The sequence below is a fragment of the Acanthochromis polyacanthus genome, chromosome 23 (assembly GCF_021347895.1).
Source record: "Acanthochromis polyacanthus isolate Apoly-LR-REF ecotype Palm Island chromosome 23, KAUST_Apoly_ChrSc, whole genome shotgun sequence".
In the NCBI taxonomy this organism is placed as follows: Eukaryota; Metazoa; Chordata; class Actinopteri; family Pomacentridae; genus Acanthochromis; species Acanthochromis polyacanthus.
In genome coordinates this window covers 19,155,110-19,183,030 of record NC_067135.1, presented here as the reverse complement: position 1 = coordinate 19,183,030, position 27,921 = coordinate 19,155,110, and the positions used below count along the sequence as shown (strand labels likewise).

General features: G+C 41.6%; 1 protein-coding gene across 2 annotated transcripts; it reads right to left on the bottom strand.

Annotated features, from left to right (window-relative positions):
- Positions 1-170: 170 nt before the first annotated feature.
- On the bottom strand, positions 171-27,559 carry neurl4 (neuralized E3 ubiquitin protein ligase 4). Of its 2 annotated transcripts, none has more exons than XM_022210213.2 (29): positions 27,237-27,559; positions 19,932-20,445; positions 19,773-19,838; positions 19,225-19,694; positions 17,584-17,695; positions 17,398-17,486; positions 17,210-17,282; positions 15,733-16,006; positions 15,224-15,405; positions 15,054-15,139; positions 14,806-14,968; positions 14,502-14,712; positions 13,159-13,235; positions 12,918-12,996; positions 12,140-12,309; positions 11,928-12,056; positions 11,580-11,722; positions 11,142-11,360; positions 9,350-9,448; positions 9,115-9,267; positions 7,839-8,006; positions 7,467-7,625; positions 7,079-7,258; positions 6,717-6,810; positions 6,521-6,628; positions 6,288-6,432; positions 5,718-5,830; positions 5,327-5,486; positions 171-2,661 (listed from the first exon to the last, which is right to left on the bottom strand). In XM_022210213.2, exons 1-29 carry the CDS (start codon positions 27,399-27,401, stop codon positions 2,457-2,459), a joined length of 4,806 nt encoding a protein of 1,601 aa, XP_022065905.1. In that variant the 5' UTR covers positions 27,402-27,559; the 3' UTR covers positions 171-2,456. The 2 variants fall into 2 exon arrangements, with proteins under 2 accessions (XP_022065905.1, XP_022065904.1); XM_022210212.2 differs by having other exon boundaries at positions 11,580-11,725; positions 27,237-27,558.
- Positions 27,560-27,921: the final 362 nt, after the last annotated feature.

Genomic DNA, 27,921 nt, shown 5'->3' with positions numbered 1-27,921 from the left:
TGAGTAAGTGTGCAACACTGCAATAACATGTCAGTGACCAGACTTTTTTTTCCTACTCGAAATAAAATTTGAAAAAAAGGAACCAAAAGCACCAGCAGGTTTGGTCTTTTCTTCACAGCGTGTTTTTTTTTTTTTGTTCTTTTCAGCAAAGAAAACCCACTGCAGCTGTCTTGTGTGCATACTGTCAGTCAGTTTATTTGTATTTTTTATAAATCGGGAAGATATGATTTGTTATGTAACAGCCTATACAACGCAACATACAGAAAACAAAAAAAAAAGAAAATACAAATTAAATTGTACAAAGCAGCACTGGGCTGTAAATAACCCATAGAATAGTACTTTTTTCACATTTTTCATCGGAAGTTTTTTCTTCTTTGCCGAACACCTTCGATCTCCTCCTACCACAGCTGCTCGTAGAAGGTGACTGAGCTTCTGAAATTAGAATTTATTATCTGTAGGAGATTTAGCAGATTGGCAACAGGATGGAGACGGATGTAAAGCTGCTCACGTACAATCAAAGTGGATGTTTCGGATCAGAAAAAAAAAACCTCGTATAAACATTTGACTGCCGAGCCCTAATTAAAAACATTCACATGTAAACACCAGTAGGTCGAGTGATGCGGTGACTGAACTGAACGCTGCGCTTGGAAGTCCTGCCGCGTAAATGGTGGATGGATCAGGGTGGAGGTGTAAACGATGACAGGAGTGAGACCGAGTTCATGTATCCACCTTTGAAACAACTGCTCGTTTTGGGGCCTTTTGGCTGTCGGAGTTAGACTGTTACCGCTGTTTAAAGCTACAGCAAGCCTCGGTTCTTTACGGACTGCCACCACTTCTAAAGCTAAAAAACAGAGCTGTAAAACGGGCTAATCACAGTATTTTTGCACCATTTCTTGTCAAAATAAAGCGTTTAGCCATTGCCAGGACTCAACCGGTGAGCCGTTTAAATCCAAAGATGAGTAAACATCACGCTGATTTGTATTTTTGAGGTGCTGACAGGTGAATTATTTCTAGCCATTTCTCCACATATCCAGCCTTTATGCTAAGCTAGCCGCCTGCTCATCTATTTCCAGATGGTTCCCATAGAAACGGGAAGTAGCTGCACGCGGCGGAGGTGCTTAACCTGACGTATACCCATCATTCAACACGAGGTTTCATCCTTTTCCCAGGTAAAAGTACAAAATATCGTTTGAAAACACTTCATATAAGGCATGGGTGTCACCTCTATGTGGCTTTTCCCAGACAGTTTAAAAAAAAAACTTGACTTTGGGAACCATCTGGGAGGGAATTGAACGGGACTAGCTCGCTGCTAGCTGTAGCTTCATATTTAATGTACAGAGGTAAAAATGGAGAAATGATAATCATTTAATGTCGCAAATAAGCTGATAACTCCTTTAAATCTTTGCCAGAAACAGTAGGTTTGTATTTGACACACCCACCATGTCTAAATACAGAATATTTCTAAAACATATTCAGTGATGTATCCTATAACTTGTAGCGCACACAAGTTGTAAGGCTGGAACATAGTTAATCATTCATCATCTGGCACTGTTTTCACTTTGAAAAGGTGCAGTTTGATCTTTCAGAAGTCAATTTTCTTTCTCCAGTTTTCTCCACATTTGAACGCGAGTGTTTTGTATTTGATGAGGAGTCAGAAATGATGCTGGGCCAGAGCAGAAAAGCAAACATGACTGATGAAAAAGCCAGACTGCTAATGTGGAGACATGAAGAGGACAGCAACATACAGTGGTACATGTGTAAACATCTTTTTCCCGTCCAGTTTGAAATCCTTCTAAAGAAGTCACAATCACATGACACTCCTGGGTTCATTCTCAGATTCAAGTGTCTGTTTTTTCATATATTTTTTTTTGTGAAAACATTGTCACTCTTGTTTTTTTTGACCCATGTTTCAGTCTTTTTTTTCTCTTCTTTTTTGTTAACGTGCAGATTGGCAGGAAACGGCTCCTCCCAAAATGAAACACTGACCAGAACAAAGGTGATAAGTGTTCAAATAAGTGCTGAAAAAGAAAATGTAGCTATTTATGAGTGGAAGAAAACAAGTGCTGAGGAAGAATGAAAACAAAACTGTACCAAAAGAAAAGAAAAAAAAAACCCAAAACTTCAGCGAATGAACAAACATGTCGTGTCGATGAGAAGTTAGTTTAAAAATCGCCCACGAGTGTCCGAAACATAAAGTGCAGGCAGTGTCTGTTCTTGGAAACCGCCGTAGCCCCCGGCCATGAAAAGAGTCCGAGAGCAAACAACCAAAAACCGACAAAAAAAAAAAAAAATCAAAAATGCTGAATTGTCAACAATCGACAGTAGGAACAGCTGGATTCCAGAGGAGTCTCTCGCTCAAGGCAGGGGTTGGATTTGGTTGTCAGTTTATTAAAAGTACGAGGAGTGCTGCGTGAACGCTCCCCACTTCCACCCGAGTGCCTCCTTTGTTGCTCCGTTCATTCGACCCGAATGAGCAGTCCGTAAAGGAGCGTGCCGCCCTGCTCCTTAGTGATCCACTCGATCTCTGAGTTGCTGAAGCGAGGATCCAGGGCTTCACTGTGGCCGAGTGTCTGAGGTCCAACCTTGTAGGATCCCGGACGCACGCACACCTGGAATCCCACCTGAGCCTGGTGGGAGCGGTGAGAACGGGGGTCCTGAAATCTGCACAGAAAGCAAGAACAACAGTGAGTACATGCCCTGCAAAAACTCAAAATCTTACCAAGTCTATGCGTCTTATTTTTAGTCAAAATGTCTCATCCCACTCAATTAAAGATAAATTCACTTAAGTGACATTTCAGCAAGATGGAGGGACTTTTTTTTTTAACCCTCATGTCATCCTGTGGGTCAAACTGACCCGTTTTAAAGTTTGAAAATGTAGAAAAACTATGTATCTGCACAGTGAAACTTCTGATGTCCATAATTTTAACATTTTTGGGAAATGTTTGAACATTTTTTTGGTGGAAGAAAAATGTTTAAGAACATTCACATAAAAATGAACCAAAATCCAGCAAATTTCTCTAGATTTTGGTTGATTTTTTTTTAAAAAATATTAGACATTTTGCTGATATACAGTGGGGCAAGAAAGTATTTAGTCAGCCACCAATTGTGCAAGTTCTCCCACTTAAAATGATGACAGAGGTCTGTAATTTTCATCATGGGGACACTTCAACTGTAAGAGACAGAATATGGAAAAAAAATCCAGGAAATCACATTGTAGGATTTGTAAATTATGGTGGAAAATAAGTATTTGGTCACCTACAAACAAGCAAGATCTCTGGCTCTCACAGACCTGTAACTTCTTTAAGAAGCTCTTCTGTCCTCCACTCGTTAGCTGTATTGATGGCACCTGTTTGAACTCGTTATCTGTATAACAGACACCTGTCCACAGCCTCAAACAGTCAGACTCCAAACTCCACCATGACCAAGACCAAAGAGGTGTGGAAGGACACCAAGAACAAAAGTGTAGACCTGCACCAGGCTGGGAAGAGTGAATCTACAACAGGCAAGCAGCTTGGTGTGAATAAATCAACTGTGGGAGCAATTATTAGAAAATGGAAGACGTACAAGACCACTGATAATCTCCCTCAATCTGGGGCTCCACACAACATCTCATCCTGTGGGGTCAAAATGATCATGAGAACGGTGAGCAAAAATCCCAGAACTACATGGAGGGACCTGGTGAATGACCTGCAGAGAGCTGGGACCAAAGTAACAAAGGCTACCATCAGTAACACACTACGCCGACAGGGAATCAAATCCTGCAGTGCCAGACGTGTCCCCCTGCTTAAGCCAGCACATGTCCAGGCCCGTCTGAAGTTTGTCAGAGAGCATATGGATGATCCAGAAGAGGATTGGGAGAATGTCATGTGGTCAGATGAAACCAAAATAGAACTTTTTGGTATCAACTCAACTCGTTGAGTTTGGAGGAAGAAGAATGCTGAGTTGCATCCCAAGAACACCATACCTACTGTGAAGCATGGGGGCGGAAACATCATGCTTTGGGGCTGTTTTTCTGCAAAGGGGACAGGACGACTGATCCATGTTTAGGAAAGAATGAATGGGGCCATGTATCGTGAGGTTTTGCGCTGGAACAATTTGAGACAATTTTGTTCCTGGTGTCCTTTGACAGCTCTTTGGTCTTGGTCATGGTGGAGTTTGGAGTCTGACTGTTAGAGGCTGTGGACAGGTGTCTGTTATACAGATAACGAGTTCAAACAGGTGCCATCAATACAGGTAACGAGTGGAGGACAGAAGAGCTTCTTAAAGAAGTTACAGGTCTGTGAGAGCCAGAGATCTTGCTTGTTTGTAGGTGACCAAATACTTATTTTCCACCATAATTTACAAATAAATTCTTTAAAAATCCTACAATGTGATTTCCTGGATTTTTTTCCATATTCTGTCTCACAGTTGAAGTGTCCCTATGATGAGAATTACAGACCTCTGTCATCATTTTAGGTGGGAGAACTTGCACAATTGGTGGCTGACTAAATACTGTTTTGTCTCACTGTATATGCAATCACTTTAGATAGTTTTAGGATTTTTTTGGAAGACTTTTACTCATTTTTTGAAAATATTTACAATTTATTTTATTTCTTGCCAAATTTAGGGATTTTTTTTTAAACTTTTAAGGGAAACTTAAGTCATTTTCATCCTGAAGATGTTGCAAATCCTTACAAGTTTGGGGAATTTTTTGCTGAATTTTTGAACATTTTTTGGGAAGATTTTTACTCGTTTTTTGAAAATATTTACAAGATTTTTCTTGCCAAATTTGGGATTCTTTTAAAATAAAACTTTTAAGGAATTGTTGGAATCTTCTTCCTTTAAATTTTCAGAAATTTTTTGCTTTTTGGGATTTTTTTCAGACAAGGAAACTATTTTTTGGTGCCCGTAAATGAGGACAACAGGAAGGTTAAAACAATGCATCGTAAATATCTTGTTAAGTCAAACAATCTTGAAATTATCTTGCTTTGAGTTCTATTTTACAAGAAAACTCAACAGGTTTAATCTATCTCGAATTAGGGTTGTACGAAAGCAGAAATCTATTTTTGAGTGAAAAACTGCTTAATTAAGCATGTTTGGCTTATTTTAAGACACCGAAGCTTGACAATTCTGGTAAAATAGAGCTGAAAATAAGTTTTCCCAGCTAATTTTAAGATCTCAATATTCTAAATATATCTTATTTCAAGAAATCTGACCAAACCATTTTTCACTTGTTCTGTTGGCAGATTTTTTCACTTATTTCAAGGTAAAAATTCCTTGAAATAATTTTTTTTTTCTTGTTTTGAGAGGGGCATTTTAGTCATTTAGTGAACCAGGGTGGACTTACTGCACTTTGGGAGCAAAGATCTCCAACCCAGAGTAACGCATGGTGGGGGAGAGCCGCACTCTGGGAACCTCTCTGCCGGGAGCACTGTTCTCCTCGGGCTCGCTGTAGCCGTTGGGCCCCTCTGCCTTCACGGGCGACACGGAGAAGATTGACGACGTCCCTGCAACAACAACAGCAACATGTCAGTTCCACACATTTAGCAGACGGTGCTGTCCTACAGATGAGTGCAGCCACAGAACGAGCCTAATTGCATTTTACAGTAACAGTAATGAGTGTACAGAGAACAGCTGTGTGATAAATGTGTGAGCATGCCTCATAATAGACAAAAACATCCCCATTAAACACAGCATGTGTTCTTTAAAAAAAAAAAGAGAGAGCGCAGTTTTTCTACCAGGCAGGAGCTGGCTGTGGTCCAGTGTGCGTCGCAGAGCTCCTACACTGGTGCCGTGGTACGCAATGTGCCACTTCTTCAATGCATTAGAGACCTCACAGTGGGACTTGATCCTGCACAAAGAGGACACACACTTATTGATTACAGATTAATGGAAAGAATCAGGTTTAGGTTTGTTCTGATGCTGATCTGCTAAAAAATGCTCCATGATCGTGATGTCCCCAGTCAGCAAAGAGTAGCTGTAGCTGCTAGCGCTGCTAATGCTCAGGAGCAGTAGGGCCTTTTTACAGGATTCCAGCAGCACAGAAACTAAAGTAATGAAGTGTATCAGCGGCAATCTGTTCTAAGTCTAAATATGTATCAAAGGCTGTGATAAATGCAGAACGATTTCACGGACTGATAAAGTTTTTATGACAGTATTTGTGGACATCTGTTCACAATTAAAGTTTTCTTGGGTAAGGAGTGGAAGTACACTGAGATGCCTGCAGGTGACACTGTGGTACCTCTTTATACCTCCGTTTAGATTCAACACTGTTCTGTCATGTGTTGGCTGAAGGGCCGTCCTCTCACCTGAGGGCGAAGCGGCACCAGCCAAAGGGCAGGGCATAGTCGCGGGGTGGCTCTCCTCTTTTATAATAAGCCTCGTCACCCCGAAGCTTGTGGCAGGACTCACAGTAGCACAGGTTGTACTTTGCATCTTCATTGAAGTAACCATCTTCAAACAAAGGTGATCGAGATGCATTTAGATTTGAGATGACGTTTGTGGCTGAAAAGCTGAAAGTAGCAGATAAGTAAAGACCTACCTGGTAACGTGAGCAGGTCCTTGAAGCGAGAGCACAGCGCCTGGTACTCACAGGTCTTGTTGGGGTTGACCTCTGGAGGGGGGGTCCAGCACACACTCTCTTTGATTCCTGCATTTAAAAGCAGAGGCACCATGAGGACTCTGAAGACATAAACACAGCTGCTCACATGACAACACAACATCAGTCTCCTTCTTACCATCGACCATGTCTGCCTTCTCCATGTCGCCCTGACAGCGGGTCTCACCGCTCTCTCCTCCCACCGCTGGCACGTTGTTTGTTACTATGGTAACCTGTCATTATGACACAACATTCATTAGTGCAGTGTTCTCCATCTTTTAACAGCTCCGTTTCGAAGTCTGAATGAGATCTAAATGGGTATGACAAAAAAACATTGGCTCAAGGTCCACTGATGAGCTTCATTCAGAGTTTTCTGCTCCATCTGAAGGCCCGTTTTGTAATGTAGAAGCAACTTCAACAACACAACCGTAGTGCACACACTGCTTAAATTCAACTCATGACTCCTACACAATGAAGATGTTCATACATGTGTTTCTGTACCTGTTCACACTGGCCATAGAGGTCAATGAAGGGGTAGCAGGGTGAAGGGATGTCCTGTGCCGCCACGCCCTGATCCATGCCGTTGACATAGAGGTGGAGACAACTGTTAGCGTCCACCAGCAGACCCAACACTGTCCCCTCCGGACAAGTATCCAGGTTAGGACCGTAGTTCTCACATATCTGAAGAGGACAGAGGAAAAAATGAAATAAAAGCAAAGTGAAACAAGATGTGGGTGCTTGGAGATAGTGGGGAAAGAAGTATTGAGGGGAGATCAATCGTCCAATGAGGCTTGTGTCAGTGAGAACATGCTGGGTTTGTTTGTTGTGCTAGACAGGAATCAATAAGCTTCAGTGTGACAGGCAGACTGGTGTGTGGTCCAGTGTGCACCTTTAGGGAGTTGTGGAAGACGGAGTCTCGCTGCAGCAGCCAGGCGGAGCGTTTCAGACAGCATGCCGTGGACGGGAAGTTGAGTCGGTCGGGCGAGTGGCCGATCACCCCTAACGACAACGACGACGTCCACGACGGGTTCAGGCGGTCGATCTGAAACTGGATCAGTCCCACATTCTAAATGACACCTTATCGCATTTGGTGTCTTATATTGTCGTAAAATAATTTGTACCGAGGAACACCAATTATCATACAACATTTCCTAAAAGTTCTAAATGTGAATTTGCAGAAATATACACAACTGGACAATAAAATGAGCCTTGAGCAGCTACCTGCAGCACACAAAGACATGAAACCTTAGAGTGAAGTTACCTGAAACAGCTGCTGACGAGCCAGCGGCTGGGCGGTCACCAGCAGGCCCTGGTTGTAGCTCGACACTCTGGCTGCTGTCAGATTCTGGTTGGACAGCTGGATGTTTTTGCCGTGGTTTTCCAGGAATGCCATTACAGTAGGCACCAGTGCACAGGGCTCACTCTCAACCTATAGTGGCATGAAGGGTTTTAGTTCAAAATGATGCAGTGATTGAGTGTTTGCTAAAAAAAAATAAAATGTCTACAGGTGGAAGATTGTGATTCTCACACTGCAAAAATTCAAAATCTTCCCAAGTCTATTTTTCTTATTTTCAGTCAAAATGTCTCATCAAATTTGATTTAAGATAAATTCACTTAACAAGAGACATTTCAGCAACATACAAGGACTTATGTCTTAAATATGTTAAGTCAAACAATCTTGAAATCTTCTTGTTTTAATCCTCGTCTCGTCCTGCAGGTCAAATTGACTCATTTTAAAGTTTAAAAATGTGGGAAAAAAATATGTATTTTCGCAGTGAGAACTTCCACATTTTCAAAATTTTTTGGGAAATTTTTGAACAGTTTTTAGTGGAAACAATAAATGTTAAAAAAAAATGTTTCTTTAAGAATATTCAGAAAAAAATCATCCAAAATCCAGCAAATTTCGCTGGATTTTGGATGATTTTTTTCTGAATATTCTTAAAGAAAATATTAGAAGTTGTACTGATAAATATAGAATCACTTTAGATATTTTTAAGATTTTTTTTGAAGATTTACATTCATTTTTTTGAGAATATGTACAATTTTAAGATTTATTTTGTTTTTTAGAATTTTATTTCTTGCCAAATTTATGGATTTCTTCTTAAATAAAACTTTTAAGGGAAACTTTTAAGGAATTTTCTTTCTGTTTGCAAATTTGTATAAATTTGGTGAATTTTTGTATTTTATTCAGACAAAGAAACACTAATTTTTGGTGCCGTAAATGAGGACAACAGGAAGGTTAAGACACCTAAGCTTGACAATCCTGGTAAAATGTAGCTTAAAAGAAGTTTTCCCAGCTAATTTTAAAATCCCAATATTATATAATCATATCTTATTTCAAGAAATCTTACCAAGCCATTTTTCACTTGTTCTATTGGCAGATTCTTTCACTTATTTCAAGGTAAAAGTTCTTTGAACTAAGTTTTTTTTCTTGTTTTGAGAGGGGCATTTTTTCCAGTGCACGGCAAACGTAGCATTCGGATATCCTGCTGACTAATGGAACCAGGATAAATCGCTTCACCTATTCCGCCTCTTACCTCTCTTACAGGGGTGCTGTCCTCTTCTCCTTCACTGCAGCTGTCTGAGGAGAGCGAGGGCGCCTTGACGCTCTCCATGTCCTCCATCAGCGAGGAACTGACGATGGACACCGCTGTAATGCGTCCATACAGGTCCAAAACTGCGTAAACATTCTGCAACAAGCGAGAAGGAGGTGTTGAATGGTACCGTAGAAGTGCACAGCCGTGTATCCTGCTGATGTGTGAGAGTACGCACCTTGGCTACGGCGGTAGCAGCAGGTCCCATGTCCTCTCCGTCAATGAAGATATGCATGGTGTCATCATTGCACCTCTTTACACCCACACGGTTCCCAACCTGGACACGTAAATTCCGTCTTAATGTTTCAAGGCATGTGTTCAGGAAGAAGAAAGGCAACATTTTCCCACCCACAGTTTGCTCAAAAGTTAATATTTTTAAACAGCTGCAGAGTTGGTTTATTGAATAATCTATTCACTGCAAAAAGCGACTGGTGACTGACAACTAAAGGCTTTTAATTTGTGTTTTGCTTGAAAATAAATTGCATTTCATTGTATATCATAAAAGAAATAGTCTTTTCCAGTTAGTATTGAAATCAAGTATAATCTAATTCCAATTTATTTTAAATTGCAGTAGAAGACGTGACTAGGATACAGCTCCTAAATATCCATCTATTATCTATACACCGCTTAATCCTCACTAGGGTCGTGGGTGTTGGAGTCTATCCTTTACTTAGCGTGAAGGAAGACAGGTGCTCCTAAATATTCTAAATATCAAATAGGGTTTGCATTTTAACGCAAAGATTTGGTGCAGAGGTAATGCTGTTAAGATCTGCTTCACCTTGAGATGAAGATAACAGGTAGATATTGGGAAATATTAACGCGTTTAAGGCCCACATTGTGAGTATTACTGCTATGGCTCCTAGTGCATACAGATTTTCAAAATAAGACATTTTACTAAATGCTTCAAAAATTAAAAAAAAATAAATGTCAAGTGAAGGCAGTTTAACATCATAATGGACTCAAAAAAGATAAAAGGCTGAGTGTGAAGTATAGCTAAAAAACAATACAGTGACTGACAGTTTTGAATTTCAGCTTGTGACAAAGGTAAATACAGATTGTTCAAACCTACTCTGGGAAGCCAAGAAAATCTCAGGATTTGCAAATCCTGAGATTTTCACTGCAAAAACTCAAAATCTTACCAAGTGTATTTGAAGAAAAAAAAAAATCAACCAAAATCCTGCGAAATTTGCTGGATTTTGTTTGATTTTTTTCCCAAATTTTCTTAAAGAAAATATTAAAGTTTTACTGATATATGTGTAATCACTTTACATATTGTTAGGATTTTTTTGAAGATTTTTATTTATTTTTTGAAAATATTTGCAATTTTATTTATGCATTTATTAAATTGTTATTTCTTGCCAAATTTGGGGATTTTTTTTAAATAAAAGGGAAACTTTTAATGAATTTTCTTCCTAAAGATTTTGCAAAATTTTATATATTTGGGGAATTTTTTGCTGAATTTTTGGATTTTTTTCAGACAAGGCTAAATATTTTTTGGTGCCGTAAATGAGGACAACAGGAGGGTTAAGACACCTAAGCTCGACAATCCTGGTAAAATATAGCTGAAAATAAGTCTTCGCAGCTCATTTTAAGATCTCAGTATTCTAAATATCAGATCTTATTTCAAGAAATCTTATGAAGCCATTTTTCACTTGTTCTATTGGCAGATTTTTTACACTTATTTCAAAGTAAAAGTTCCTTGAAATAAGTTATTTTTTTCTTGTTTTGAGAGGGGCATTTTTCCAGTGTAAGTCTCAAGTCAGCACTTTGAGAAAACAGGTCAGTGATCACAGTGGCTTTTAGGGTCTTTAATTTGAGCTTCAAACAGCTGTCACTGTGTAATCCACGGCATTTCAAATAGTTTTAAAAGCTAAAATGTGTTCAGGAAGAGCTGCAAGAGCTGCAGTGATGTGGTTTTATTGTATTCTGGGGCTCGGTTCACAGCCCAGAGAGCAGGGAGTGCGGCTCACCATCAGCCGGTCCAGTGAGCAGCCATAGTTCTGCCGCTGCAGCACTCCGTTGCGACGGACTTCGGAGCCGCAGAGCAGCCAGGTGACCTTGGTGCGGAGCTGTGGGAGGGAGGGGGAGAGACCTGACAGGGGGCAAGACGGCAACTCCGGAGGTGCCAGTGTTGTCAGACCGATGTGCAGCGAACCGCACCACTGCTCATCCACTTCATCAATCCTCACCTGCAGAGAGAAAAGAGGGAGAGGAATCAGGAAAGAGAAGAAAACAAGTAACAAGGCTAGCACAGGCCACATTATTTCTAACTAAAGACATTATATTCCTACAATATGCTGATACAAGAGATGTAGAAATTAATGGCACATTACTTCTAATATTACAAAGTAGCATGTCCATTTAAAGAGCAGTTTCTGGTGAACTGGTAGCTGTGAGCCGTTGCGTACCTCAAACAGCTCATCTGCTTTGAGCTCCTTTGCGCTGAACACGATGCCGTGTGCGTAACCACCAACTCTGACAGCCTGGCAACCCTCACCTAGCAGCACCACGTTCTTACCATGTTTACTGTGGAGCCGATGGGCAACACCTGCTACTACAAGCACAGAGAAAAAGAAAAAGGTAGAGATAAGATTCATGGTTTTGCCTTTATTCCTTTTCTTTTGAAAGAGCACATTTCTGCATTTCAGCTGACAATCATTTTGGCAGTTTCTACCGTTTCAAAACTTTATTGTCTGAAACAAACTTTCTGTGCTGTAGCAGGTTTTCCAGGCCCGTATAAGGACCCTGGTGTGTACCTGGTGAGTGGATGGGGAAGCTCTTCTCAGTGATGTTGCTGGTGCAGAGACTGTTATCCAGTGGACCTGAGGAGCTGGTGATGGACACCTGAACACACTGACCGTACAGGTCGATAACAGCATACACCTCTGAAAGAGACAAAAGCAGATACACACATCTGTTATTCTGTCATTCACAAACTCAAGCTCTTAGATTATGAACAGTTCTCTACCTGGTGGCAGACCAGAGCAGGCAACACCTTGGTCTACGCCATTGATATAATAGTGCAGGTCACCGCTGGCTGAGCGCATCATGCCGATTCGCGAGCCTGTGGTAAGCGAGTCCAGATCACAGCCATAGTTGTTGCGCATTGTGTTGCCATCTTGCATGATTGCTGTTCCACTGGTTATAAAAAAGGAAGAAGACCAAAAGAAAAAAAACCTTTGTGAGATGAGGATTTAAACAATCTGTTATCCAAATGTTTCATACAGAAACAAAGGTCTGAATCTAGGTTCCACCACCGTATTATATTTGGTTTCAAAATAGATAAATAACTGAATAAAGGGAAGCAGACATTTTCATACTGGAACACTTGATTGAATAATTATAACAAGAAAAGCACTCAGAGAGAACAGCACTCTGCCAAGGGTGCTCAGTTGTATGATTTCCGACGGATTAAATCTTTAAACCATTTGTTTGAACACAGTGTTCACTTGTAGTCATAGTTACAGTGACGCTGTGCCGCTATCTCACAGTGATACAGAAACCTTTTAAAATCCATGGATCCAGACTATAAGCTGCATCACTGCCAAAATCTAATCCCTTGGTCCTTGTGTCATTTCTGGCCTTCTCTAAAAATTTCATTCAAATCCGTTTTTGAGTAACGTTGTGAACAGACAGACACACAGACAATAAATAAAATTTGTATTATGCAAATAAAAATCCATGTTTAATAGCTTAAGCAGCAGTATTTCCATGGTGTGGAATCATTTTCACACATAGCTTCCTACCTCAGCATCCAGGTGTCGTAGTCAATATCAGTCATAGTGTTTGGAAACTCGAGCTCCTCTGGCCTGATGGCTGTCACTCCTAGACACACAGGATGGAGAGCAGAGTGGTGATAACACATGAAATGCATTTGCATGAAAAGTCTGACATGCTGCTGTAGAGATAAATGTAAGCACACAATATCAGACTGAGAGAAAACACACGCAGCTGAATTTAAAGGGAAATACAAGAGGATCTTCTCACCTGCTTCTATTGAACCTGACCAGCGGTCCACCATCTTCTGGATAACAATTTCAAACAACTCTCCATCCCGAAGGCACCTACAACAAAGGGTTTACAAGTTCACAGAAGACCATAGAATACCTGTTTATATCTATTGCTTTTTTAACCATGTTAGTAATAACAACATTTGGATGTGGCTGGGTTCGTAAAAACACACTTAGTTGTTATTTTGATGCAGAGATTTGTACATTCGATTTGTACAAATGTCGCACAACATGGAAGTAAAAGGAGTGCCCTGTTCAGTCCTTCCAGGATTTCGCGGGCGTTTTTCGTGATTGTTGCGGTCGAAAATGCCCGAATTCGCGGCAGCTTTTCTAAAAAATTGCGATAAAAGTTGCGATGTTTTAAGCTTATTTGTTGTGATGAAATTGCGGAAGACAGTGACAATTGCTAAAAAGCTGCATTTTTTTCCAGCTTGTAGAACATGTTTCAACACTGTAATTGACAATATTTATTCTGAAATTAATTATTTTGCGTTCCAACCCATTTCCACAAAAGCTGGCACACCACGGTGGGAAATTAGCAGCAGCCAGATACTGGTTTAACATGACGTGATTGATAGATTAGCCGCACAAAATGCTAATTTACTATTGAATGAATCATATTCGGACATATCTATCAGTGGCTTAAAAAGTTAATTTCACATCCTGGCACACACGTGTTCACAAGGAAGTGAATTCGGTGACAATTCCGGTTTGCGCTGGGGACTACTATGATTGGTGGAACTCACAGGAGGCGGGCCAAAATTGCGGGAAAGTTGCGGTGATTGGACAAAATTGCAAGGCCGCTCAAAATTCGCGGAGATTGGTTGATTTTGCGTGAACTCGCGCAATCGCAAAATCGCGAATTCCTGGAGGGACTGCCTATTCAATTAACTGATTATCAACATAATCATGCAACCCTACCCTGTATGAATCATAACTGCATATTTACTGATCAAAAATGGTTCAAAACATAGTCCGAATGACCAAAATCTAAAAATAACCTTCACTCTGTTGGTTGTTGTCAATCTAGGCAACAAATGAGGTAAAAACTGCAGCACTGATGGCCAACTCGATGTGAAAGCTCGCTGTAAACCTACTCACCACTAAACCCTGCACATTTACTAAAATGTGCGACTGATTTTGATGCATGAAAACACACAGTATAATTGTGTGAAATGTTCCTCTTCCGACGTCTTGGATAGACTGTATTAGCAATGCCATCCATGACAGAAAAGAGCAAACGTAGTGTGAAGAGAGCTTCTAACCACAATTAGTGTGTCAATTATTGTGTTTCGTTAACTTGAGCACCACTTGTTTCACCTGTTGGAAATGACAATAGCGTCGTTGAACTCGCTGCGGCAGTTCTGGCGCAGGGCCGTGCGTCCACCGTTGGTGATGACAGCATTGGTGCCGTGTAGCTGGTGAAAACGCAGGTCAGTGGTTGTGGTGGTGCCCCCTATTGAGCAAGGGCTCCCAGGAGAAATGGCTGTTGGGCCCTCTGTGCTGTCCTCTGGAAGAGGGGGAAGGTCCACTGAGAAACAGAAAAGCACAAGAGGGAAAAGGTTGAGTGTGTTTAGTTATATTATCATCCTCACTGCTGCCGTGTTTGTCCTCCCTCTCTCACCCATGTCATCCATGATGGTGGCCTGAGCCGCCTGGCCGTAGAGGTCGACCACGGCGTAGACACTCGGGGGGACGTTCCAGGCTGCCGGGCCCTGCGCCACACCGTTCACAAAGAAATGGAGGCTGCCGTCTTCTTTCCGTACCACACCGACTGTGTCACCTGCCTGCAGGCAAGAGTGAAAATGATGAATAAATAATATCACAAAGCGGACAGTGATAGCTAAGCAACAAAAAGCAAATACTTCTTACTTTGAGTCGGTCCAGGTTGTGTCCATACTCATCCAGTATTGTTGTGCCATTGTGCATCACACCGTTCCCCGTCATCATCCACGTCCCTGCAACAAACATCCCCCACTGTGGATTAGGAATCCTTGCAAAGAAAATTATCAAACTTACAAATCGGTTTTATTTTATTTCACCTGAGCGCAAGTTTGTCATGGTGGAGGGCAGCTGCAGGTAGGCGGGGTTGTGCGTTGTGACACCAATTTCTATGGAACCTGCCCACTTGTCCACCATCTTGTCTATGCGAACCTGGAACACCTCGTTGGAACGTAGCGGCCGGCTGCTCAGAACCACGCCATGGTTGAAGTCATCTGTCGCACTGTAAAAACAGCAGTAGTAACTTATGAGTGCATCACAGCTTTGTGTGTAAAACACTGCAATTAGAGGGTTTCTATAGATTACAAACATTTTTTCCACACCTACATTGCCTATTTCAGGCACATAGATCATAGGAACAAGCACATTTTATCTCTACCACACACGAGAGACCTTTTATAGACGTTTTCAATTATTCAACACTAAAAAAATCTAATATCCTATAAACTCGTTAGGTCTGAATTATAAGTCAAAATTAAGCATGTACAGAATGAGACTGCTTGTAAATAAGTTAAGGAAAAAGATCACAGCAGAGAGGAGTCGGACTCACTGTGGCCGCAGCGCCGTCCTGCCGTCACTGATGATGGCGGCCTTCTGGCCACAGTTGGGGTGAAAGAGCAGACGGTCAGGCCCCTCTGTGTCCGGAGTGAGGGAGAGAGCTGGCCGGGGTCGACCAACATCAGGGGATAGAGCCCTCATGATGGCGTTGTTGCGTCTGAGGCGGTCACTGTGGTTGTGGTTGTGGACTATGGTGACTTTGACGGCCATGCCGTAGAGGTCGACCACGCCATAGACCACACCGGGGGTCTGGGCTGCCGCAACACCTGAGAATACCACAGAGCACTTAGGAGTGGATGATGAGGTACTTAAACCACATTTACTCTATGTCCATCTCAGTATTTCTTTTCCAACTTGTGCTTCTATGAGCTGATTGTAAGACTAAAAGGCAGTACATCTTCAGTTACACCTTAAAGAACGACTTGCAGGTTGTGTTTTTTTTAATAACTTTATAGTTCATATTTCATGCTGAAGGGAATTATTCATTTCAACTTTTATGGGACATAAGACAGAAGGTTGTGATTTAGTGAGTTAATATTGTGTTTGAGCAGGTTCCACAAACTGTCTAGACATCTAATTTTTTCTATCAACTTCTCCTAAAAGTGCAGCTAGCTTTGCTGCCTGGGCCAGCTTTGCGCAATTAACTGCTGCATCTGCAAGGAAAAATGGTCAGGTGTGGTGCTCATTTTAGACAGGAGCTTTACATACAATGATGCTCTCAAGGGGATGTGGGCTGCACAGTGACTTAGTGGTTAGCACTTTCGCCTTGTAGTTAGAAGATCCCCGGTTCGTGTCCCCACTTTCTCAGGATCTTTCTACATGGAGCTTGCTGTTCTCACTGTGCATGCGGGGGTTTTCTCCAGGCTTCCTCCCACAGTCCAATAATATGCTGAGGTTAAGTGGTGACTCTAAATTGTCCGTAGGTGTGAGTGTGATTATTTGTCTCTATATGTAGCCCTGTGACAGACTGATGACCTGGATAGACTCCAGCCCCCTAATGAGGATTAAGCGCTGTATAGATAATGGATGGATGGATGGGATGTTGAAGCTAGGACCCTTTTAGACTGATAACTGGTGCGGTTAATTTACAGTGGCCTCAGGTCCACCATCAGAAGCAACTTCTGGTAATACTGCCAGTGAAAATAATGGTCACAAATTGGTAATGGTCACACTTTTAGGGGTGTTGCAAGTCGCCATGAAATTGCAAAGTCATTTATTCTAGCATGCTAACAGTAAGTAAGCTAACAATGAATAATTGAAACATCATGTGATCACAGCGAAACACTAAAATGGTATACCGACGGCCCAAAAACAAAAAAATGTTTATTTTTCACTTGGTCCAATCATTCCCCGTGCTGATTGGTTTCTCGATCAAACAGTCACAATCACCATATTGCCACTGTAGCAGCACACTCACAGCCAGAAACTGGGCTTCGTTTTCCCTCATGAAGGGTCTTGATGCGACTCACCTTGATCGATGCCATTGATGTAGAAATGGAGCGCTCCACTGGCTTTGCGCATCAACCCTATGTGATCTCCCTCCTTAAAGTGGATGAGCATAGATAATGGAGAACGAAAAGACAGGTTTACGTGCACGATTCAAGACAAAATGAAATGTTGTATGTGTAGGTGTGAGTCTTCACGTGTTACCACAAACCTGAAGTTCATCAAGGCTGAATTCACAGTATTCCCTGCGGGTTCCTTTCCCGTTAGTTAATATCCCACAGCCACTCATCATGATTGTACCTAATGAAAAAGTGAAAGAAAATGAAATTTTACAATGAGAACAACGAGAATCTTCACAGAATCATCACGGATCTCTGTGTCATTCGGTGTACGTTACCTGAGCGCAGATTAGTCATAGTTGCAGGATAATCCAGGTTGTTAGGGTTGTGTGTGGTCACGCCGATCTCTATTGAGCCCGACCATTTGTCGACAAGCTTATCGATCCGAATCTGATTATACAGAAGAAACAAATTTGATCTCTTCTGATGCTGACAACACTGCAAAAACTCTAAATCTTACCAAATCTGTTGGTCTTAGTTTTAGTCAAAATGTCTCATCCCATTTGATTTAAGATAAATTATCTTAACAAGTGGCATTTCAGCAAGATAGAGGGACTTGTTTTAAGACAATGCATCTTAAATATCTTGTTAAGTCAAACAATCTTTAAATCATCTTGTTTTGAGTTCAGTTTGACTAGGTTTAATCCTCATGTCGTCCTGCAGGTCAAATTGACCCAGTTTAAAGTTTAAAAATGTGGAAAATATATATATATATTCACAGTGAAAACTTCCACGTTCTAATTTTTTTTTTGGAAAATTTTGAACACTTTTTGGAGGAAAAAAGATATGTTAAGAAAAAAAGGTTTCTTTAAGAACATTCGGGGGAAAAAAACACATTTTTCTGAATGTTCTTAAAGAAAATATTAGAATTTTTACTGATATATACACCGGCTGTCAAAAGTTTTAGGACACTGTCTCATTCAAATAAAGTAGAACCTGTCCTATAACTTTTGACAGGGGGTGTATTTCATCATATGGATGTGATCAGGGCAGGACTCTGATCATACATGTAAAGTTTCAGGCAGATTGGAGCATGTTCAGGGCATTTACACAGCATTTAAAATTTCATGGCGAAGGATCAAAATTCCAGAGGCCGCCACGGACACGCCCTTTGACTTTGGAAAAAGATTTTAATAACTTTGGATCATTAAGGCCTCCTGTATATACTGGCCGAATTTGAGGTGAATTGGAGTTTCTCCCTAGGAGGAGTCCGCTCTAGAAAAAAATGAAAAATGGGCAAAATCTGACATTCAACGCAAAATAGCTCACTTCCTGTTGGGTTTGGAATGTGGCTGTCACTGACTTTTTTGTTCAGCCTGATGTGCTGCATATGTGTACCAAATTTGGTAGATACACCCCCTGTTAAAAGTTGTAGGACAGGTTCTACTTTATTTGAATGAGAAAGTGTCCTAAAACTTTTGACAGGGGGTGTATGTAATCACTTTAGACATTTTCCCAAATTTGGGATATTTTTAAAAAAATAAAACTTTCAGGGAAACTTTTAAGGAATTTTCTTCCTGAAGATTTTGCAAATTTTCATAAATTTGAGGTATTTTTTGCTGAATTTTGAGATTTTTTTCAGACATAGGAACAGTATTTTTTGGTGCCAAAAATGAGGACAACAGGAATGTTAATACACCTAAGCTTGACAATCCTCATAAAATGTAGCTTAAAGTAAGTTTTCCCAGATAATTTTAAGATCTCAATATTCTAAATATCATATTTTATTTCAAGAAATCTTACCAAGCCATTTTTCACTTGTTCTAATGGCAGATTTTTTTTTCTCACTGATTTTAAGGTAAAAGTTCTTTGACATAAGTTTTTTTTCTTGTTTTGAGAGGAGCATTTTTTCCAGTGAAGCATTTAATTATTCCCTTGTAAACCATCATCCCAGCATTGAGCTGTGTGACTGTGAATACCTCAAACATCTCATTGTGTCGGAGCGGCCGGTTGGTCATCACTACTCCGTTGTTAAACTCATCCAGCGGTCTCCTTCGCTCCGCCGTCTTGTTGTTGTTGCTCAGTTTGATCAGAGTGCCACACTTCTCATGGAACAGCAGCGCATCATTGGTGGTCATCCCACCTGTCAAAGCTCCTGGCAGTGCCCCTCCATTACCAGCAGGGCCGTTATTAGCATTTCCACCGTCTCCACCACCGTTACCTCCTCCGCCTCCTGTTGTCCCAGATCCACTGTCACTGTTAACTGCGCCTCCTCCGCTGCTGCTCCCCCTCTCATTTCTGGAGGAGGAGTCAGGTAATGCATTTCCCCCTCCGCCACTGCCTCCTCCACCCCCACCTCCACCATCTTCCCCTCCGCCCTCATCTTCAGAACGATAAAAGGAAACTATTGCGTTGTTGAACACGTCAAAAAGCTGGTGTTCTGTCAAAACTGAAGAGAGACAGGAAGATAACAGCTGTAAGTGTCGGTCATGTGGCGAAGTGTGTGGTCTGAAGAAGATTTCCTTACCAGTGTCAGGCTCCAGGTTGTTGGGGAACTTGTCCGGTCTGCTGTGACTGCAGCTAAGCTCAGGCACTGGCAGAGGGAAGACAAAAGGAGATATAACTGATGAAAACAATCCAGCATATGTAGTAAGAAAGGAACCACATGGATAAAAAGGCTCCCTACCTTCATCTCCGTTCATCATTCCATTCATTGCTGCCACATTCATCAGTGCCGCAATCCCCACGTCCTCACGACCCCCGCACACTACCACTTCTTCCTCCTCTTCGTCCTCATCTTCCTCCTCCTCGTCCCGCTCTATTGTCTCTCGCTCTCTCTCTGCGGAGGGCGGTGGCGGCTCACAACTCACCACTGTTACTTGAGTGCATTTGCCATACAAATCCACAACTGCCCACAGCTTGGGCGGCAAGCCGCTGGCAGCCGCACCACAGTCCTGCCCGTTAACCCAGAGGTGGAGCTCTCCATGGGAACTGCGCTGAATGCCGACACGGTCGCCCTCAGCTAGCTGGTCGAGGTCGCGGCCGTACTCCTCCAGGACGGAGCGGCCATCGCGGAGCACCGAGCAGCCCGATACAATCCAGGAGCCGCCCTTAAGGCCTGTGGCGCTGCTGGGGAAGTCCAGCGCTGCGGGGTCCAGTGCCGTCACGCCAATTTCAATGGAGCCGCTCCACGAGTTCACCTGAAGCGAAACAGGGAAGGTTTATGGCTACACCTAACCATTTATTAAGGAAAAAAAGTCATTTTAAAAACAGCGACACAACATGGTCCTTCGCAAGTTAGCAGAGTTGTGAGCTGTGTCCGGCAACAACAATGTATCTAGAAGGAAAAAGTAGCAACAAAACAGCTGCCAGTAGCAGTTACTCTCATCATAAAAAGACTCCGTGTGGCAAAGCTGTGTTGTGCTAAAAACTGCGAGTCGATATCTATGGAAAACAAAGGGTGTCTTGTTGTATGATCCATCTTGTTATTTTTAGTCATTCTGTCAGTGAAGAACGTAGCTCAGGGAGCACTCCTTTGAAAACAAAGCAGGACAGGGTGAACACACAGCAAAATGTACGAATAGTGTTGCAGCTATCGCAGCAGCAGACAGCATGTTTAGCAGTGTGCAGGAATCGAAATAAACTTAAAGTTCCCTTTGAAAAATTACTTTCTTTTTAGTGCCACTCCTTAAAGAATAAAGCACTAATGCTGTGCCAAACACTACTGTAAAAAACACATCTAAAATAGGACGTTGAATACCTATTCATGCAGAAAGGCAGTTGTGTACACATCCTGTTCTATATATAGATAAAGCACAAGGTAAGGTTCAGCGTATTACATTCTGCTGACATCACAATCAACTGATTAAACTATGGGTGAGTCTGTTATTTCAGATAGTGGTGTCGCTCTACCATCTCAGATATTGTTCAGAGTTTGCTCATTTGTTCTTTGGGAACCAAAACTAAGCTCTGTGCATTTCATTTATTGGCAGAAAGGAAATTCTCAAAAGCCATTTCAATGCGCTACTGGAGCCCAACAGATATCATTAGATGGAGGCTACTTGAGCGATACAGTTTGTGTGTGTGTGACAGTAAATGGTGGCTGGCATTCACCACTGACAAGGATGTAGAGGAGCGGGACGGGAGGGTAAAGTTTATACACTCCTGTGGGTCAGCTGTGTCGTTTAAGAGGCCTACATTTGATGATATCTGTTTGGTGCCAATAGTACATGTTCTCTCATCTGTCCCAGCTCCAACTACTTAATAAATGTAAATCCATTTAGGAATGATGACTCTTTTTCATTGTTTTTTGTAGCTTTTAGCACAGCCTCAATATCCTGTTTCACTTGTGTTATTATAGCGTTGTCCATGATGCGTTTTAATAAACATGACGAATATCGTTACGCGTATTGAATTATTATCAGTGCTCATTTCAAATATATGAACATTCAATGAGCCAACATAAACATAATATGGTCTTTCATTTCAACATGAAGACAACATGGCGGCAACTTGGAACTTTGCCCATCTACGTGAAAATAAACTGACCCCTATGCAAACCTGCTTTTGTGGTCCTACAAATGGTTTCAGACTGTCAAAATAGCAAAAAATTTAAACTTGGCTAGCCAAAGTTGCTACAAATCAAATTCTATTTATATTAGAGGTGTCAAAAGTTGCCAAAATGTCAACTGAAGACTGTATTTTTGTTAGTGAAAATGGATACATTTTCCAAAATTTCACAGAGATGTTTCACAAAATTCCATTTTGGGACCCAATTAAATGGTAAATGGTAAATGGTATTGTATTTATATAGCGCTTTTATTCAAAGCGCTTTACATGATACGTCACGTTAACTCATTCACACACTGATGGTGGAAGCTGCCATGCAAGGCGCTAACCACGACACACCAGGAGCAATTAGGGGTTAGGTGTCTTGCTCAGGGACACCTCGACATGAGCTCGACGGGCCGAGGACCGGCAACCTTCCAGTTACAAGACGGCCACTCTACCCACTGAGCCATGCAAAATTGTAACTAAAATCTGAGATGGCGCTGCAACATATTTCCCGAATTCTCTCTGAACTAACGCCAATGTCTACACACTGGTGAGCAACAGCATTATAACCAGCTGCCTAGTGTTGTGTAGGTTCCCTTCACGCTGACAAAACAGCTCTGTAATATTGTACCTCCTAAAAAGACTAAATGTAGGGGTTTTTTGTGAAGGCTCTCTTTATTCCTACTGAGGCAGGATTCCTGCACTACAAAATGATATGAAAAATGTCAGCAAATTTTACTCTGCCTTGCTAGAAAACACGAACGTCTACACTACCCAAATGTTTGGGGTCACTCTGAAATTTTTGCAAGACAGGCAGTTTTTCAATGAAGATAATATTAATCAAAAATCCAGTCCAGACATTGTTAATGTGGTAAATGACTGTTCTAGCTAGAAACAGATGGTTTTAATGGAATATCTCCATAGGGGTACAGAGGAACATTTCCAGCAACCATCACTCCTGTGTTCTAATGCTACATTGTGTTAGCTAACGGTGGTGAAAGGCTAATTGATGATTAGAAAACCCTTGTGGAATTATGTTAGCACATGAAAGTGTGAGTTTTTATGGAAAACATGAAATTGTCTGGGAGGCCACAAACTTTTGAACGCCAGTTACAGGAGCCATAAATGAATACTTGTTTTATAGTATGGTCAAAGGGGATATTAATTGTTGTTGTTTGGTTACAGTATTACTTTGTGATTATGGTGACTAGATTGTTTGCGGGTCGCATGCATATGGGCGAGGATAATGAAGCAATTATATTCACCTGTTTACTTGTCTTGACTTTTTTCATCGTTTGAGACGGGCTTAGCTGGGTCGCCATATTTTTTGTTGACCGCTATTTTTCTTCAGTTGCTTTGATTATGACTTTGTGCACGTTATTGTGACTTGATTATCTTTTTTCTTAGATAAAAGGTTAAATTTATTATTTGGAAATCTCAGTGGATTCTTTTGTTGAGCGCATCACACAAACTGGCCCAGCCTCAGTGGCTACACTCGTGTTTGTGGGCTATGTGGTGTGATGATGATCTTACCTTCCACTAAAAATTCAACAGCCAGTTTCCTCTGTCACCCTACTGTTTTATCACAAACCCCCTTGTGTCTGTGCAGGACTCATCACCTAACAAGCAGCCTAAGATATCCATTTCCTCGCAGAAACACAACGGTCACCATAAGCTGATACAATGCAATACTTTATTGATCTCCTGGGGTAAATTCTATTTTTTCCCTTTTGATGTAAATGAGATACTGCTGTGTCAGCTACAGAGTCAGTGAAGCCGGTGGAGATTCAGAGCCATGTTTCAAGACACTTCAATACAGCAGATGCTTGCAGCAGGGCCATGAACCTGTGTCATCCCACTGAGGAGTGATCTCTTGGCTCGCTGCGCTCCACCTACTGCTCAAGCAGAAAGACATCCAGCAAGAAACAACGTTTTTTCCTTAGGATGAAGGAATTAGACAAGCTTTAGGGTCAGACTCCCTTTTAGGACTCCAGTTTAAGTTAGCAGAAATCCATGCTCTTAAAACGACCTTGACCTTGAAGAAAACTTTCTCTGGGATCAATATCATTTCTACAATATTGCCTCCGCCTCAGCTTCTTCCTGTTGTTCTAGTGGCAGGTGCTATGTAAGGCAGTGTGCTACGACAGCCTGGGTATCTGGGTTAACAGATTTAGCAGTAGCTCAGCCTGACCGGGTCGCTGTACGGAGCAGACAGACATCTTCCCTCACTCGCCCACTTACGTAACAGCACCCCGTGGGCGTCTGCCTCTCAGTCTCTCTCTGTCTGTCTACCAGCAGCTAGAGCATACGACGATACATGCCGAGAGGGATCACAGGGCAGCTTTTAAAATAATGAAAAATTAATTGCATAATAAATTGGAAAGTCGTGAGAAGCATTGGCGAGACTACACAAAGCAGAGGAAACGTCATAAAAGAAACAGCTGAGCTCCTGACCAGGGCTTTTCCTGCTCAGAATGGAACTTTAAGGGGCGACTAAACACGGCAATAAGCACAATCAGTCCACATACAGTAATGCCAATGAGCTGGCTCTGACAGAAATCTACGCATTTTTCAGTCATTTCTGATCATTTGAGAAACTAAAATGTATTTCATGCTTGAGTAAAGTAACCCCTAATTAATATTCAAGCATTTATTGTGTGTTTTGTTTCTTTTTTGACAAATTAATTGTATGCAAAAACACTGTGTCAAACATGTGGCCTAGAGGCCAAAAGCAGCCTTCCAGAGGGTCCAATCCGGACCTCAAAGTGTAGAAATTACAAACCAGACATTTACTTCAAATTGAAACATTTGTAAGCCTATAAATTTAAAATAATTTGTAGACCATGACAAGTTGTTTTGTCTTGTTTTTTTGTCTCACTTTTGTTGTTTGTCTCATGTTTTTGTAATTTTGTTTCCTTCTTGCCTTTCTTGTCTTTTTTGTCTTATTTTGTGTTTTTCTTTGTTTTGTGTATCATTTTTTGTCATTTTGTCCCTCACTTTTATCATTTTTTGTCTCATTCTTGATATCTGTCCATTTTTTTGTCACTGTAAATGTTTTGTCTCTTTTTTTGCTTCGTTTTGTGTCGCTTGTCTAATTTGCTTTTGTCATTTTGTGTCTCTTTTTTGTCACATTGCATCTTATTTTTGTAATATTTTGCCTTGTTTTTGTCTTATTGATCATAAAGTAAAATACTATATCATTCAGTTCCAGATACCAGTGACTAAATGTTGTGTTCCTTTGTAGATCCTCTGTGATCTGGGAGTTGTAATGTGTAAATGATAAACGGAGGCGTAATAATGCTGAAACTGAACTTATTTTTCTTAAGAAATGTCAAGTTGTTAATGATGTTTTATAGAAAGATAATTTCTTAAAAGTGAACATTTTCAGAATGTACTTTTTTGCACTAAAACAAAGGAAACATTTGGACTTGTGGATATTTACAGGTTATTTTACTGGTCTGGAACACTTGAGATCAAATTGAGCTGAATGTGGCTCCTGAACTAGAATGAATTTGACATGATGTAAGACAATAAAGCAACACTAGTCAAATTTTCCCCATATTTCTATGAATATTGTGCAAAATGCATTTCCATTTTAAAGCAACATTTTCATGCAAAACACAACAAAGCTGATCTTTCTGCTGCATCAACCACAGTCTCATCTCTACAGATTTAAATGGAAACCCTAAACCACTCACAGTGCCCTACTCATGGTGAACCGTATGTCTGGCTCTTGTCTTCTGGTCATTTTCCAACTTCCTCTGTAGCTTAGTGGACGTCAGTAGCCAGGATTTGCAGTCATGCCAGTGGGTGCTCTCCTCCGTGATGGAAGAGTATTGATTTCCAGACAAGCAATGCGTGTCATGACAAGGCTTAGAGCGCCATAACGGATGTATTATCATTTACATTCAGCAGGTGCTCTTAAGCCACATGTTTAGCTTTACTGGAACATGTGCAGCTCAGCTTCTGCCTCACACTTCCTAAAAAAAACCTCTCGATGCATCTTGGCTGGATCATCAGCTAAAGTGTGAGCGTGGCCCAGTTGGCATCGGCACCGGCTCGAGAGTTGCCATGATGTCAACAAGCCCAGTTGGGTGGCACACGACAGAAGCTGAAGCCACTACAACGGACAAGCTTTGGTGTGCTGATAACAGCCGTATAACTGACCTCTGCGCACATGCACTGATGCGATATCGACAGGACTGGGTTGCCACAAGCCATTTAATTGCTGTAATATGCTTTTTCATAATACTTAACATTAAAATCCAGCAAACAATCAAGCTGCTAATTACATTAATGCTAATTTCTTTGCATCTTCTAGTCATGTGGGAAGTTTTACATTTTTCAGTGAAATATCCACTTATAACATTTTTCACTGTGAAATATTCTTACTGTTCTAACAGAAAAAAAGTGGTATAAAGAATGAGACATCTCTCTACCTCTGTAAGGTTTCGCTGAGTACCTGAAGGAAGACAACTTAAAACTGGTACAAAACTCATCAATGGATTTAAATAGTAAAATACAGACTTCCAATGGATCACAGCCATAATAACTTGATTTGGACAAATCAAACAGTCTGTTGTTAAAGTGTTATGAAATGTCAAATAGGTGGAATGAAAGCAAACTCCCAAGCAATGAAACAGAGAGCAGGTTTACACACAGTAAGTGATGGTAATAAATGGAGCGGTCACACTCTTGTATTACACTAGCAGGGCTGTCTGGACAGTGGACGTAGGCTCTGAAAATACTAGGTGTCTGTGATTGTTTACGAAGGCTGACAATGAGATGCAGCTCAGTTCTTTAGTATTCAAACTTTTCATACTATTAATGACAGTGGTAACAGTGAGCCTCAATTGTGTTCAAACACAGCCTGAGTCACTCTGGTGGTCCGGTGTGCTCTGAGCACTGCAGTATTATTAGCCACCGGGAGACACTGACATACAGCCAGACAGCTACCGAACACTGCTTCAAAACAAAACCCTACTGGGCTGAATTTAGCATAATTGGGCTCTTGTCACACAAAAAGCAAGTCCATGCCCTTGTCAACACACGACAAAGCCCCAGTAGCACCTTGCAGACAGGCTAGCACCGGCCAGCCTGCCCCTTTGCTGCTAGCGGCTCATTAGCATAGCTAACTGATGGTACCAAGGCAACACAGGCGAGTTATGGTTCGCTAAGTGATCCGTTTACCACACTACCCGCAGGAAGGTGTTTATTAAGCCCCTGCACCCCCTGCTAAGGCTTTGACACTGTATTTAACACAGGCCTGAAAAATTGCGAAGGATTGCTGTCAAGGCGTGTGAGCCGCCCTGGGTAGCAACAGCCCCTCACTGCGGACAGACACAGACCCCCGGCTCGTCCCTCCAGCTCCCGCAGTCCCGCTGCTCTCACAGCCGCTCGGGAGAAGCAGCAGCAAAACGGGCCTGCTGTTGTTTACCTTCTTGTCAATGCGGACGGTGAAGACATCCCGGTCCCTGAGCGGCTCCTTGCTGAGCACCAGTCCGTGGTTGAACTCCTGGACTGGCTGGTTGCGCCGGGCGGTTCGGTTCGAGTTGGACAGGCCGATCAGCTTTCCGCTCCGCGGATGCAGCTCCGCCGCCATCTTCAGTGGGCGGCCAGCGTTCACGACAGTCGGGCTTTGCGACAGTAACGTTATGGCAGCCGGTAGATTTCAGTCTGCGATCAATACGCTTATTGACCAAGGAGAGGAATCAAATAATACAAGCAGGGACGTTGCAGCTCCACGACTATGACCTCTGAAAATGTAGCAAACATTAGAAGCTTGCTTATAAAGTGTGGAAATGTTTAGAATCTAATAATTTTAAAATCTTAAGGGAAAAGCAGCTGGACTTCTGCTCCATTTGCTTTCACTGCAGAAACTCAAAATCTTCCCAAGTATATTTGTCTTACTTTTAGTCAAAACGTCTCATCCCACTTGATTTAAAATAAATCCACTTAACAAGTGACATTTCAGCAACATAAACGGACTTGTTTTAAGACAATGTATCTTAAATGTCTTGTTAAGTCAAACAATCTTGAAATTATCTTGTTTTAATCCTTGTGTCGTCCTGCCGGTCAAATTGGCCCATTTTAGTTTAAAAATGTAGAAAATATATAATCAA